Source organism: Sebastes umbrosus, chromosome 17 (genome assembly GCF_015220745.1).
Source record: "Sebastes umbrosus isolate fSebUmb1 chromosome 17, fSebUmb1.pri, whole genome shotgun sequence".
In the NCBI taxonomy this organism is placed as follows: domain Eukaryota; kingdom Metazoa; phylum Chordata; class Actinopteri; order Perciformes; family Sebastidae; genus Sebastes; species Sebastes umbrosus.
In genome coordinates this window covers 20,620,335-20,634,387 of record NC_051285.1, presented here as the reverse complement: position 1 = coordinate 20,634,387, position 14,053 = coordinate 20,620,335, and the positions used below count along the sequence as shown (strand labels likewise).

The window sequence follows — 14,053 nt, the reverse complement described above, 5'->3', positions numbered from 1 at the left end:
TTGGTTGTAACGTTAGCATATCCAGCAGCAAAAGTGAACTGCAGTCAATGAGCCATGACTTGGAAAGGCCGCTGTGGACGACATGCTTGAACTCCCTTAAGCCACCCTCGCTGCTTCACAGTCCTCTCTTTGCTTGTTTATTGAAAGTTAATTCATATTGAACGCAGTGCGTGTCCAAATTGTACAAACTTGGACACCGCACGCACACCTTTGGGTCCCCAGCAATACACCCGCCAAGTGTGAAGTAGATCGGATGAGCGGTTCTCGAGATATGTGAAGGACATACTTACATACACAACACGCAGACCGACAGAGATTCCTTGCTTTATGGTTAGAGCGGAGCCTCAACGGGGAGAAAGTAAGCAACTAAAGTTAGCCAGCTGGTGAAAAAAGCCATCAAACATCTAAGAAAGCAAGCTCAAGATCCAGATAGACCTAAACAGAGCTAAAAGGAGTGTGAATATTGGATTTACATTCACCAGATGGCTAGAAACACAACTCCAGTGGGATGTAATGTTGCTCCATGTCTGCTGGAAGTGTAAGTACGTTATGTTACCATTACAACTACCGTACATTTCAGAGGGAAATACACTTTTTAATCCATATATTTATCAGACAGCTATAGTTACTTGTTACTTTTCAGATTAAGATTTCACATAAAAAAAACAATAATAGTCTTATGAAAAACAGTATATTGTTAAAGATTGAACCGGTCAACTTGTATAGCCCAAAATCACAAAACACAAATTTGCTTCTTGGGGCTTTAAAATCTGTACAGGATACGACACCCTCTGTCCTTTACAGTGCGACCCTCATCGGATAAGGAAAAACTCCCCCCCCAAAAAAAAACTTTTAACAGGGAAAAAAGAAAAAATGTAAGAAACCTCAGGAAGAGCAACAGAGGAAGGATCCCCTTTCCAGGATGTACAGACGTGCAATAAATGTTGTGTGTACAGAGTAACAACATAATGAAAATACAACATCGACAATCCATATGACAAAAAATGATACATATAATGTGAATATATGTGAGAAGGTGGATCCAAGAGGATGTGAATCAGCTTCCCAGCATCGCCAGACAGATAGAGCCAGAGAAACACGACCTCCTCTCCACGCCAAATAGATAGAGCCAGAGCAACACAACCTCCTCTCCATGACAAAACGGATAGAGCCAGAGCAACACAACCTCCTCTCCACCATGGAACTTGGACTGAATTAAATTGAACCAACCCAAGAGACATGTCCCCTCTTAACTTCTCAGATGGTTAAATTTAAATAATTGTTAAAAACGGGGCCCGACCCTTAAGTTTGGAACCACTGGACTAAACATAACAGTATATAAAGTAGTTCAAACTAACTCCACCTCGTGCAGCTACAACAGCAAAATGCAACTTACTCATTGATGCATGATCAATATTAATAATCAAATAACTTTTACTTGCGTAAAGGATCTGAATACTTCTTTTACCACTTTGTGGTTGTGAGTGACCAATAGGACTGCAACATAGAACTTCCTGGTGCCTCGTAAAGGGGTGTAGGGTACCAGAGAATCTCTAGGCAAGGATTATTAATATATTATCCGTTTAAAATACATTTAGATAGACATAAAGTTCAGTTATTAATGAAACAGTTAAGCTCAATGCAGGGCCAGACTGGGATAGTAAAACTGCATCCCAGGCCACACATTGAAACCAGGCCAGCTGTTGCGCTGTGCTCATGCTTGGATAAGTACGCTCATTCTTTGACACTCATTGACAACTTGTTTCCCCCCACAGAAGTCAATTGTCAATCCTAAACATCCGAAAATCCCTGGAGGGCAGCTGCTTCTGAGATGGTGGGGCCGCCACATCTGACACAAACAATCACATTCAGAGTCACTTAGGTCGGTCATGCAGCTCGCCTATACTGTTTGGTTGCAACTCAGTGAACATGCAGGCAGCTCAAGAGCTAGAATTTGACCGAACAGTAACAGCACTGTAATATTTATATAACCAACCATAAAAGCCATCAGCCCAACATGTGTTCTGTTGGAGTTTTTAATCTCCACTGAAGGTTAATGTGACACAAAGATGTTCCATTTTATTGAATATGTTTTAATAATAGATTGGGTTTCCAATTCAAATCAACTTGTTTAGAATTTCGAATGGATTCGAAAGTCATTTTCTGGATTCTAATCTGTCCAGAATTTGAAAAAAACAACAACAAATGGAAACAGTGCACTAAAGAAGGTCTTGAAAGCTGAATAGTAATGTTCTCGCAGTACCGAGTTGTCCAGCAGATGGTGTCGTCTATGCATATTTCACTGTTAGGTGCCATTTGAGTCCTATCTAGTTTTATCTACCTTGTGTTCCCCCTGTAGAGGAATAATCCAACTCGTCCCCAGTGTGGGCTTATTGATTTATATCCTCCTGTATGATAGCAGCCACTTTACTGACTTTGAAGTTTGAATTTTATTCTGCCTGGACTTGATATTCTATTTCACGGGGAATGGTGGTGGAAGCAACCGGAACATACAAAGTGGGGTTTGGGACCCCTAAGGGGTCCTTGAGGGAGTTGCAGGGGGTCCCCAGCAAAAAGGAGAATCACTCATTTTCATTATAATTCCATCCATAGGTAACACAATGACAGAATTTATGATTATTTCTGTCATGGGTTTCATAAACTTTCTTTAATAGAACATCTAAAAGCAAAAATCCCATCAAACAGGGGACCCTGTGACAAAATCGTATCAAATGGGGGTCTAATTTGTGTCTTGTTTAGAGATCCTTTACGTGAAAAAGTTTGGGAACCACTGTTCTGGAGAACAGTATCTGGTGGTGGATATTTTATGTAGTTGATCATGTCTGGGGTGGATGTTAAATGTGCAAAGGCAATCATGTGCTTTTGATTTGAAGATCTTCAGCAATGTCTACTTCTGGTTTTTGCTTTAAAATAGGCTATGATCTAGTGGAGTCAAATAGTATAAGGCTGCAGTATGGCTTGTGCTGGTAAAGGACTGAAGCCCACCAGTGCTTTTTTATTTTCTGTGCTGCCTCCATCTCTGCTGTCAAGCTGTATGTATGCAGTAAAAATAGCAAAGGTTAAAAGAGTGCCCTGTCCCTTAAAGGAAAAATAAAACTCACTTAGCTACTCTGTAGGGTGGAGAGTTCAGCTGAAGTTCATAGGAGGTCTGCTCTGTCCTACTTCCTGTTTTCAGATTAATGTAATAATATCAAATGGGCAATAGATATACTTCTGTAATCTGGGTTTTCAAAAGGGTTTAAAAAAAGGAATAAAATGAAATAAAGACCTTACGAAATGAGAGCTCCACAACATCTTGGATTTAAAAAACGTTTATGTAATGAGTTTCTGTATGTGTTCACGCAGCACTGGGAAACCCAATAGGAAAATAATTCATTCAATGAAAATGTAAGATGAATAATGAACAGTTACTGTCTAATTAAAAAAACTCATATTGATCAAAAGGACAAAGATTTATGGTTTAAGATGTGCAGTTAAAGGTGCAGTGTGTAAGATTTAGTGTGGTTGCAGATTGCAACCAATTGAGTACCCCTCCGCTCACTCCTCCCTTTCCAAGACTGCGGTAACGTGAGCTGCCGACTGCAGAACCGTGGTAACGCCGTTCGCCTCGCTCAGAGGCCATCCTTACCATAATAACACTACTTTAAGAGGAGCGGAAGTCAGGCGGCGGCTGGCAGTACCACGGTTTTGCAGTCTGCGCTTCATGTTACCTCAGATTCACAAGCGTGTCGGAGAACTACGGTGGCCTTCAGGTTACGTAAAAATGGGAAATTCTCTCTCTAGAGACAGTGTTTGGTTTTTCCGTTCTGGGCTACATGGCGGACCTGCTCCCTATGTAGATATGGAGGGCTCATTCTAAGCTAACAAAAACACAATAATTACTTAGTTCCAGCCAATTATACATTAATGACAACATAGTTGTGAAAATTATATTCCATTTTTGCTAATAGATCCAACAAAATGTTACACACTGTTCCTTTAAGATGTGCAGAAAAGTAACAAAACAAAGTGATTATACATGATGATACCAGCATAATGTGATATCAGTATGATGGTGCGCTCTTGAATGCTATGATTAAACAACAACACAAATTTCATTCCACACCAAAACACCAGTTGACATTTAAAGCTTAATTTCTGCTCTAGTCATGATAACCCAAGCTGAAAGCAAACATGTCTTGTCAGAACAAACTTGTATTCACTGCAGACGGCTAAAGGCTTCCCCCTGAATTGCTATATAGCTCTATAGAGTGACTGCATGACATATTAAATTGGGACCTTGCTCAACCAGTGACTGCTGCCCTTATGACATGTGAGAAGTAGGAACATTGACACAGACAAACTACATTTAGTCGGTGGGCGAGGGTATGAAAAGGACACCAGAAATGGTCTTAGCAATGCTGCTAAAATTTAACTTGAGTCAAAAAAATTATAGTAAAAAGTACAAAGTTACTGTCAACATTAAGAATCTAAATATATACAGTACATATACAGTATATGTATATATGTATGTATGTATATATACATATACAGTATATGTATATATATATAGCTACTTAATGTTGAAAGTAACTTTGTACTCTTCATGCACACCTTGTTATACAAAAAAAAAGAATAACACCTTGTCATAGTTAAGACTTCCCCTCATTCATTGTATCCATTTGCATGTTTCAGTACATTGAAACGTACAGATATTTCCCTCTCAGTTATGATAACAATATCAATATATGCTATTTAGAGCATTAATAAAAATCCATGTTTTCATTAGTGTATAATCACCTGAGACTAAGAATTTTGCACTGCACATTATTTAATAAATGTGCACCCTGGACATGTCACATTGCATTGACATACAGACCAAGGTACACACATTTCTAACTGCCATGTTTATTTGAATAATGCAATGATTATACATGCATCAAAATTCTGTATCCAAATGTTGCAACAAGAGCCAACATGTTTTTGCAGACTGTATAGGGCAAAGGCTCCAGACCTGAAGGGCTGGCTCGTGGAAATCCTGGCCAGCAAAGAAGATGGAATCAGACAGTCCACAGTCTAATTTAATCTGAAGCCGTGAGCTCCGTGCTACGTGTGGTGTCTCGGCTGTCCAATAGTACGACAGTTTAAACGGCTTAAGGGGCCGTCAGGCTGGGAAAGGATCATGTTATCCTCCTCAGCTGGGTGAGTCGTGGCAGCAAGCTGTCAAGTGCCTATCTGAACGTTGCTCATGCAAATTTTTTATATGTATATTGCAGGTACTTTTTGTTTCCTGCACATAATTTATTACTGAACAAAGGTCAGTAAGTATCAAGATGAAAATTAACTCTTGGAGCTAAAAGAGGGAACACAAAGTGGATGGTGAGGCACTGAACTGTTTTTCATCAGAGATGCTGCTGTGATCTGTCAAGTGAATGATTAAGTAGTCACAAAGATAATCACTTGTTCACTGCAGTTATTATTGCAATTATGCAATAGGCCAGTGGTTCCCAACCTGGGGTCCATCCCCCCTTTAGGGGCATGCCAAAAATCACAGGGGGTGCGCCAGGTTTTGTCTGCTCTGAGGTTGTCAAAATTAGATTTGCACATGTATAACTAAAATCATAATAACACAATTACTGGATAATTAATACAAAAGTCCGTATAGAAAACTATTTAAAAAGACGTATTTTTTGCTACTTAGTAGACCACATTCTGTTTAAACCCAGTATTTGTGCACAGTTGCAGATAAAAGATCAGGCTACACTAATATTATTAGTATTGTACTATTTGGAGAATTAGATTCCAGTTGTAGCTACGTAGAACGGTTTCCTGTGACTCGACTCCTGTGATCGAAACATTTCCAATAAAGTCCAAAAGTCAACATGTATTGAAAAAAGATAGATGAAGTAATTTCCAAAAATTCACAACATGTTTTTATCTCACAAAATATTCTGCTTCAATCCATAGTTGTTGGCGGTTAGCCTTTCAAAAACAAAATTTTCACTGCAGTCAAAAAACTGCTCACTCACTGACGAGTTATGGTCAATAAAGAGAGTTGATTGATTAAAAAAAGACATTTAATACACTGAGTGTATTTGTTGTTTGAGGATTTTTAATTTTTTTTAGGGTGATGACGTCAGAAAATATATGGGGGGGGGCTTTTCTTACAAATAGGCTGGGAACCACTGCAATAGACGATAAGCCAGAAATATGGTATGAGGTTTAAATGAATGTTTCCTTTAAATTGCAAGGATTTACTTGATAACAGACATAGCTCTATGCCTATATGTAGTATTGTGAACATACTGTATACAACCAATATCAAATATCTTTAAAGCCTTCCTTTACCCTGATCCCACTTTTGCCACTTACTGTAGAGCTGATATTGGCAGCGTTGTTCTGGCATGTTTCTACCAAATCTGTGCTGTTATTACAGCACGACTGAATTTACAAAGTAGTACTGGACCCACAACAACAAATAGTTTAGAAGTTTCTGTGTCTGTTTCATTCCATCGTTGCAATGGTGTCAGACAGATTTAGTTTCATGTCGAATCAGTGTCACATTTCAATGGTATTTACATTGTGTGAGGTTGACTCTGTGGTATACCAAGGTTACTACTTCCTGTCTTTGGTTTCCGCCCTGATCTCTATATGTTACCTTGCAAGGCTGCTGCTGCTACTATATGGACTGGTGCATGTCTGGCCAGTGTAAGATACAGTCCAATTTCCAATGCAATCAGAAGACGAGAGGAGACAGATAGACAGATGGAGAGGAGGAACACGTACAGGGCTCCATGAGAAGTGAGTCACATTCCATTGTATAATCAGGGTATATTAAAGGAAGGAACATCGCACCCTCGTTGCAGCAATGAGCCATGTGTGCTGTTGCTTCATGGTTGTGGAAACCTGCACCCTCCTCCCACCCCCACATACATACATAATGATATGCACTGTCTTCATATGTGGACAAACGATGCAACTCGCCCTTGAAGTTGCAGTAAGTTCCATCACTATCAAGATTACTGTTATTTCTTCATTTTTGGCTGCATGTTCTTGCTCTGGCTGCATTGCATTTGGTGAGGAAATAATAAGAGCACGAGTGGGAGGATTAAGTGATCGGTTTTAATTTGACCACCTCATTTTGTAGTACCTCTTCAGACTTCTGAGGGGTGAGATTATATGCACCAAACAACCAACTAAAACATGTGCTATTAAAGGCCCATAGCTCTATAGGTGTATAGTACCCTTTCCACACCAAACATCACATCACTGTGGAAAGTGCACAGTCTGCATTTGAATGCACACCATGCACACTCAACCACATGCAAGTGGAATGTCAACTATGTGGGCTTGGACTGGCGTAATGGGAAGGGGGCTGTACAGTACACTGATCACAGATTGTACCTTTGATAAAATGCACGACAAACCTGCGGCATATTAATCATATTGCTAAAATCTCTCTATTATTGCTGTAGGCCTGTGGTGCATCTCTTTAGCTCGACACAGAGAATACAGTGGCAGTGCATGGCGCTGTGAGTGAGGTGAAAGGTGGTCATTATTCTTGGGGGCCCAAAGCTACTCTGGCATTGCCAGTCCTGCCTCTCCACACTATACTGTGCAATTGTGCTGTACCAGTGTAAGAGAAAGAGGAGTATTCTGGATCCCAGAGTTCCTCCCAGCACCGCTGTAATGCAGATCCTAGCATATTACTTCATTTTACCTTTTTATCTGCTTTATTGTCACGAAATTGGCCTTTTCCATTTTGACTTGTTACAGCTGGAAAAGCACAGGTGAAATTAATATATCAATGGTGGCTATTACATTTAAAGGACCAGTGTGTAACTGTGTGTTGGAATGAGCCCTTCATATCTATAGGGAGTGGGTCCTCTCCCTGTTGCACAGGACGGACAACCCAAACACTGGCTCTAGAGAGCCTTCAACGTTTTTACATTACCTGAAGCCCACCGTAGTTCTCCGACACGCTTGTGAAACTGCGATGACGTGAGCCGCAGAGTGCAAAAACGTGGTACCGCCAGCCACCTCCACCTGCTCCTAAAGTGTGATTATGGTAAGGATGGCCTCCGAGCGAGGCGAATGGCGTTACCACAGTTTTGCACTCGGTGGCTCATATTACATTACGTTCAGTCTTGGAAAGGGAGGAGTGAGCGGAGGGGTACTCAGTTGGTTGCAAACTGCAACCACACCGCTAAATGCCGCTGTACCTTTAAGCATCCTAATAAGCCATCCGTGTGCAGCATGCATAATAGGCCTTTTTCAAAGCAGATATTTTTACTTGTCACTGTAGGAAAACCACAGGTGTTACTGATAACAATAACAATGGCTCCGTTCTATTCAAGTGTCCCCGTATCCTAAGCCATGATAGTGTGACAGTGAGCCAGCATGAACAATACCAGTATGGAGGACGGAACCTGCCAAAAACAAAAAAATGAATACAAAAATTAATGACTCGATAAATGTATAAGTAAATAAATGTCATTTAATGTACCAAAAGTAATATTAAAAATACATGTAGGCATTAATGAATTGATAAAATGTGACATAAATTGACATTTCTGTTTTATTTGCTTTTTTAATTTATCTTTGAATTAATTGTAATAATTGTATTTATTTATTTATTTATTAATTTATTATTTTTTTATTTTGGCAGGTTCCGTCCTCCATACACCAGCACCTATGGCTGCAGAATGCATCCATAATGAATGATATTAATTACACTTGTGTGTGCTTTTCCCGCTGCTTTGTACATATACTGGTACTAAACACTTTCCTGTAATAATTCAAATGAACATTTCCTTGAAAAAATAATTGTACACAACAATCACTGTTCTTTTTGCTTCATTTGTATGCCTGTGAGCACGCGCACGAGAGCGTGTATAGGGGCTATAGCGTTGAGTGCAGTTTCTGTAAAGCCTAGTGTGTGACTTCACTTCCCAGACTGCACTGCGCCCAGTGATGTTCCCAACAGCTGACAGACGGTGAGAGCCTCTGTCTGCCGGAGCTGTCGGTGGCGGTGGAAGAGAAGAGAGAGTAGACTGTCGTCGGTAGCCTACACGGACCCAAAACACTACTCGAGCGCTGCTGGACTTCGGACCCGCTTCACCAGTCGGGTTACCGTCGAGCATATCGTTTTGAAACAAAAAAAACATTTCTTTTAGCATCCCTAGTTGTCCTGTTTGGGAGCTGCTGGGGGGACATTCACTGTCAGCTAACTTCCACAATAGGGTCGCTGCTGGACTGCTGCTGCTGCATGTGTCTTTATTTGAGCTGAACAGTTTGACTCCAGCCCCTTCATAGCCGTGCCCGATGCTGAGGAATGGATAGTGTGTCTGCTAAAGGTGGGAAGATGGTCGAGAGTGATGAGCAGCCGGAGAGGGATAGCGGTGGTGGCGGTGGCGCAGCGATGGCCGCACTCCATCAATGCGAACTCATCCAGAACATGATTGAAATCTCCATCTCCAGTTTACAGGGGCTAAGGACCAAATGCGCCGCGTCCAACGACCTCACGCAGCAAGAAATCCGCACTCTGGAGGTAACGAGCTTTTCTAAATATATATATATATGTCCCAGCCCCCCTGCTATATACACAGCAGTCTAGTCAAACTGCGGAGTCATGAAGCCTTGTCCGCTATCTATGTCCGCCTCATATAGGCTCAATATCGGCTGCAAAGCGAGGCGCCCTGTCGCTGAGTGTCAGAGAGCTGAGCACATCATGTCGCGATGCATTCAGGTGCAGATGACTCCAACGTAATATTCATGCTTTGCCTTCATTATTTTTGTAGAAGATTCCCCAAAAATGCTCCCTTTATTAGAGTGACCTCTTTCTCTATAGGTGGACATATTTAGTTCACACAGCACTGTGCTGTGCAGCTGAATCCAGCCTGGCCTAATGGCACACATTCAATAATCTTCATATAGCCTAATTTCTGTTATCGTGTATCTGAAATGTACGACGTGTTCCATGTGTTTATCTGTCCCCCCCCACCCCAGCCAAAAGTATGCAGGGATGATGATGCATGATGTACGCGCTGTTTTTTCCTGCATCTGGATGCAGATTCAGGTTCAGTCGTGTTGGGGATGACTTGACATTGCTTTTGCGCAAAGAAGAGCCATGGCTTTGTAGGGCCTCAGCATATCCTACTATATAGTAGGCTAGAGGCAGCAGTGTGATAGAGAAGTCATGCCTGGTTGCATGCAAGCAGCATCAGCAAGAAAGGATGCACTCTAATTTCTGTCTCAACAAGCACCTTGCATATTTAATAAAAAAAAAATGCTCATAAAATTTAGATGCAGATTTGAAAATGCTCATTTTTTAAGCAGCTACACCATAATAAGTAGTGCCTTTTATAGGGCTGCACAATTATGGCCTAAATGATAATCACGATTATTATGATCAACATTAATATCACGATTATTTATCAGGATTATTCATGACAACATATTTTTATTGCACATTCACATTAAAATAAATGGAGCACTGTTTTCACTTCCATGCTGTGCTACATTCCTGCTAAGGTACAAATTAGGCCTGCACGATGTTGGAAAAAAACTGACATTGCATATTTTTTTCTGCTATATTTATTTCAATATGAAAAAATACAGGAATGTTCACCCTACCCCTTTTTTAGCTACATTTTAAAGTTGCATGCTTCATTCTGTTGCACTTTGAGAACAGAATTAGCAACACTAAGAGCTAGATAAACAATGTTATGCTCTCAATTTAATCATAAACACATTGGTTGTATAGATAATATCTATACCCAAAAGTGAAGCTAAAAACATCTTGATCACTGGCTGGTGAGTAACTGTTAGTTTAGGAAGCGCTTGATTTGATATGCTGCAGCGTTTTCTATGAGCAGAACGTGCATTTTAAATGTCAATATCTCAGGTGATCATGTTCATTTAATTGTGGGAAGCCAAAATTGTGATCGCAATTAATATTCAATTAATTGTGCAGCCCTACTACCTTTTTTATAAATTCTAATTCCTATCGTACCCACTATGTGACTTATAGTCCTTTTAGTAGCAGTCAGTTTTAGCTAAGGCCTGCACGTTTCCACCCATTGGATGTTTACAGTCACATACTGTTTTTGTAATATTTCTCAGCTGCGAGATGACTGAAGGAATCATGTCATGGAAAGTCCAGCTTCATGTTGTTAGTAACAATGCCATGAGGGGGGGACAACAGGCCCTGCTTCTGCTGAGGAGGGTGATGGGAAAGACGGGGTCTGATACAGTACATTTTGAAGAGGCGTGGAGTTGGGAAAAGCAGGTTAATGCCTACAAATGTCAACTTGTAGACTAATGTATCTTTGGTATAGGCTCCTCCCGACATCGTAGAGACACGATGGATGGTAAATGGCTTTTTAGGGGCCTCAGCATATCCTACTATATAGTAGGCAGGCAGCAGTGTGATGGAGAAGTCATGACTGGTCGCATGCAGGCATCAGCAAAAGGATGCACTCTACTCTCTGTCTCTAGCCTTTCAACCATCACCTTGCATATTTAATAAAATGAAAGATGCAGATTTGAAAATGCTCTTTTTAAGCAGCTACACTATAATCAGTAGTGCCTTTTTTATGTAAAGTGTTATTTGTCTTTTTAAAATATAATTCCTATCATATGTGACCTATAGTCCTTTTCTTAAGGGTAATTTTTAGCTGAGGCCTGCACGTTTCCACCAATGGGATGTTTACAGTCACATACTGTTTTTGTAATATTCTCAGCTGCGAGATGACCAAAGGAATCATGTCATGGATAGTCCAGCTTCATGTTGTTAGTATCAATGCCATGAAGGGGGACAACAGGCCCTGCTTCTGCTGAGGAGCAGAGGGGTTTGGTGTGGTGGTATATATAAGGCTGATACACAGGGCCGGACATATAGGCGGTCGCCTATAGGCACAACCTTCTGGGGGGCACTAGTCGCCCTCTAATAAAAAATAGGATTAATAATAAATGCCAGTGGAAAGAAATACACTTTTCACCCCTTTCTCAAACTAACTTAACTGCCCAGCCACACTTATTTGCACCAAAAGGGCTAGAGCCAGCCCTGCTGATACAGTACATTTTGATGAGACATGGAGGTTAATGCCTACAAATGTCAACTTGTAGAAGCTAGACTAATGTATCTGTGGCATAGGCTCCTCCAGACATACTAGAGACATGATAGATGGTAAATGGGTTTCCTGGCTCATGGTTTATTTAAGCGTTATACCTTTGGATAAAAGGAATATTCACTCCCTGATTGGCTGCAGGCTATCAATTATCCATGTCTTGTTTTATTTCTTTATAACTGAACACCCCGCGAACAATCGCACCGTCGCCCCTAAAAACAAGTGTTCCAGAAAGCTCCCGAGCGTTTAGTTTCAGCCTCGCAGACGGAGACGCAATAGCCCGGCTGAACTGGTTTTCAAGTGACCTTCAGAATGGTCAAGAAGCAACATAATTTCCAATGTTACTTTGGCATTGTTCGCCTCAACAGGCCAGGTAGCAACACAAAAGATCTATTTGTATTTGTGAAGGTACAATAAAGTCTGCAGGAACAAGATATACCTTCGAACAAGGGAGATATAACAAAGCATCCTATGTTTTATCCATTTACATAATGCCTACAAAATAATTTGGTTGGTCCTTAGCTGGCTGCCAGGCACGAGGTGCAAGTTGGCAATCTACCGTGTGGGAACACATTTTCACAGGCTCAAGTAAAGAAGCCCGGCATTAAATGAAAAACTCAAAGTATTAACTGATATAGAAACCAGACCAGATCAGTTTGTCCGTTTTAGCCCCCTGCTGCTTTAGTGCAATGAGTGTGAAGAACATAATCTTCTGCTCAAAGTTTGTAAGAAAGTTCAACTCTTCTTCATCCGTTGCCATGCGTACTTCGTCATCGCGTGGAACAGGACGTGATGTGGCAGAGTACTTCCTGAGGTATACGCTGTCTTTTTTAGGTGCATTTTGCACCGGCATTGTTCTCCATGACAATGGGCAGGCCGCACCGGTCGGTCGCATGTTTCTTAAAACTGCTCTGAGGTCTCTTTCCTGTAGTTAGAGGCCGTTGTGAAGGGGGTATCCCTGAAAGTCAGAATGTGTAAATAGTGGGTTTTCAAGTTAGCTTTGCTGGTTTGTGGTTTAGCGTCCTTAGTAGGATCAGAACTAGGAAGGAACCTTTGATTTGAAATCACCACTTCCTGCAGTGGACGTGATGAGAGCCTCACTGGCTTTTAGATGCTGAACTGGAAACAGGTATAGTACATGCTTACTGGTTTACAGCACAGCTAAATATAGGGGTCAGTGGTGCATTTATGCACATTGTATTTAATCTTACTTTCACTGATTATAACTGTGCTTTTGTTTCAGTGGTCAAACTGTTTCTGCTATTCAGCCTTGCCTTACATTACAGAGTACTTAAAGTTGTTTTGATTGTTCTAAAGTAAAGATAAAATGTGATTATAATTTGACTTCTGAGAACATATGAGACACAATGTCTTAGGTCACAGCTTATTACAAAACTTTTCGAAACTTCCCCTGAACTGATCATTTGCTGTTGGTCTCATTATGCATCAGCAGAATCTCTGATTCATTTTAGAAGTTGAACATGATTTTTAAAAACGTTTGTCAGGCAGACCTTTATAGGTTTCAGTTGCGTTTTTGTCGTGATTTGTAAATAATATCATGGTTTGGTATTCTTATGTTTTAATTAATTTTGAATTCTAACATGTTTTACCGTCACACTATTCTTTCTCACTTTCTTATGTTCTTCTTGTTGTGTGCCATAGATAGGGGGTGAGTGGATGAATGCTGTTCATTGATACTTAAATACTTAATTATCACACGAGACTTAGATTCTTGGAAACTACTTTCATGTCATGTAAAGAAAGGGAGAAGCCACAACTATTTAAACAGAGAATTGGATTTCAAAGAAAAGCGACGGAGAAGACAGTCATGAAAATACCTTGAAATGTATTCAACTTCCAAGTGACAATACAGTGGCTACCTATTGTCATGTCCCATTTTAAAACCCATATGACATTTTAAA

General features: G+C 40.6%; 1 protein-coding gene across 1 annotated transcript in view; it reads left to right on the top strand.

Annotated features, from left to right (window-relative positions):
- The first annotated feature begins 8,958 nt into the window (after positions 1–8,958).
- The window catches only part of ksr1a (kinase suppressor of ras 1a), a 39,435-nt gene continuing 34,340 nt past the window's right edge, over positions 8,959–14,053 (top strand). Inside the window, 1 exon segment of the mRNA XM_037748633.1 lies at positions 8,959–9,550. Coding sequence (XP_037604561.1) covers positions 9,335–9,550 — 216 coding nt within the window. The 5' untranslated portion in view covers positions 8,959–9,334.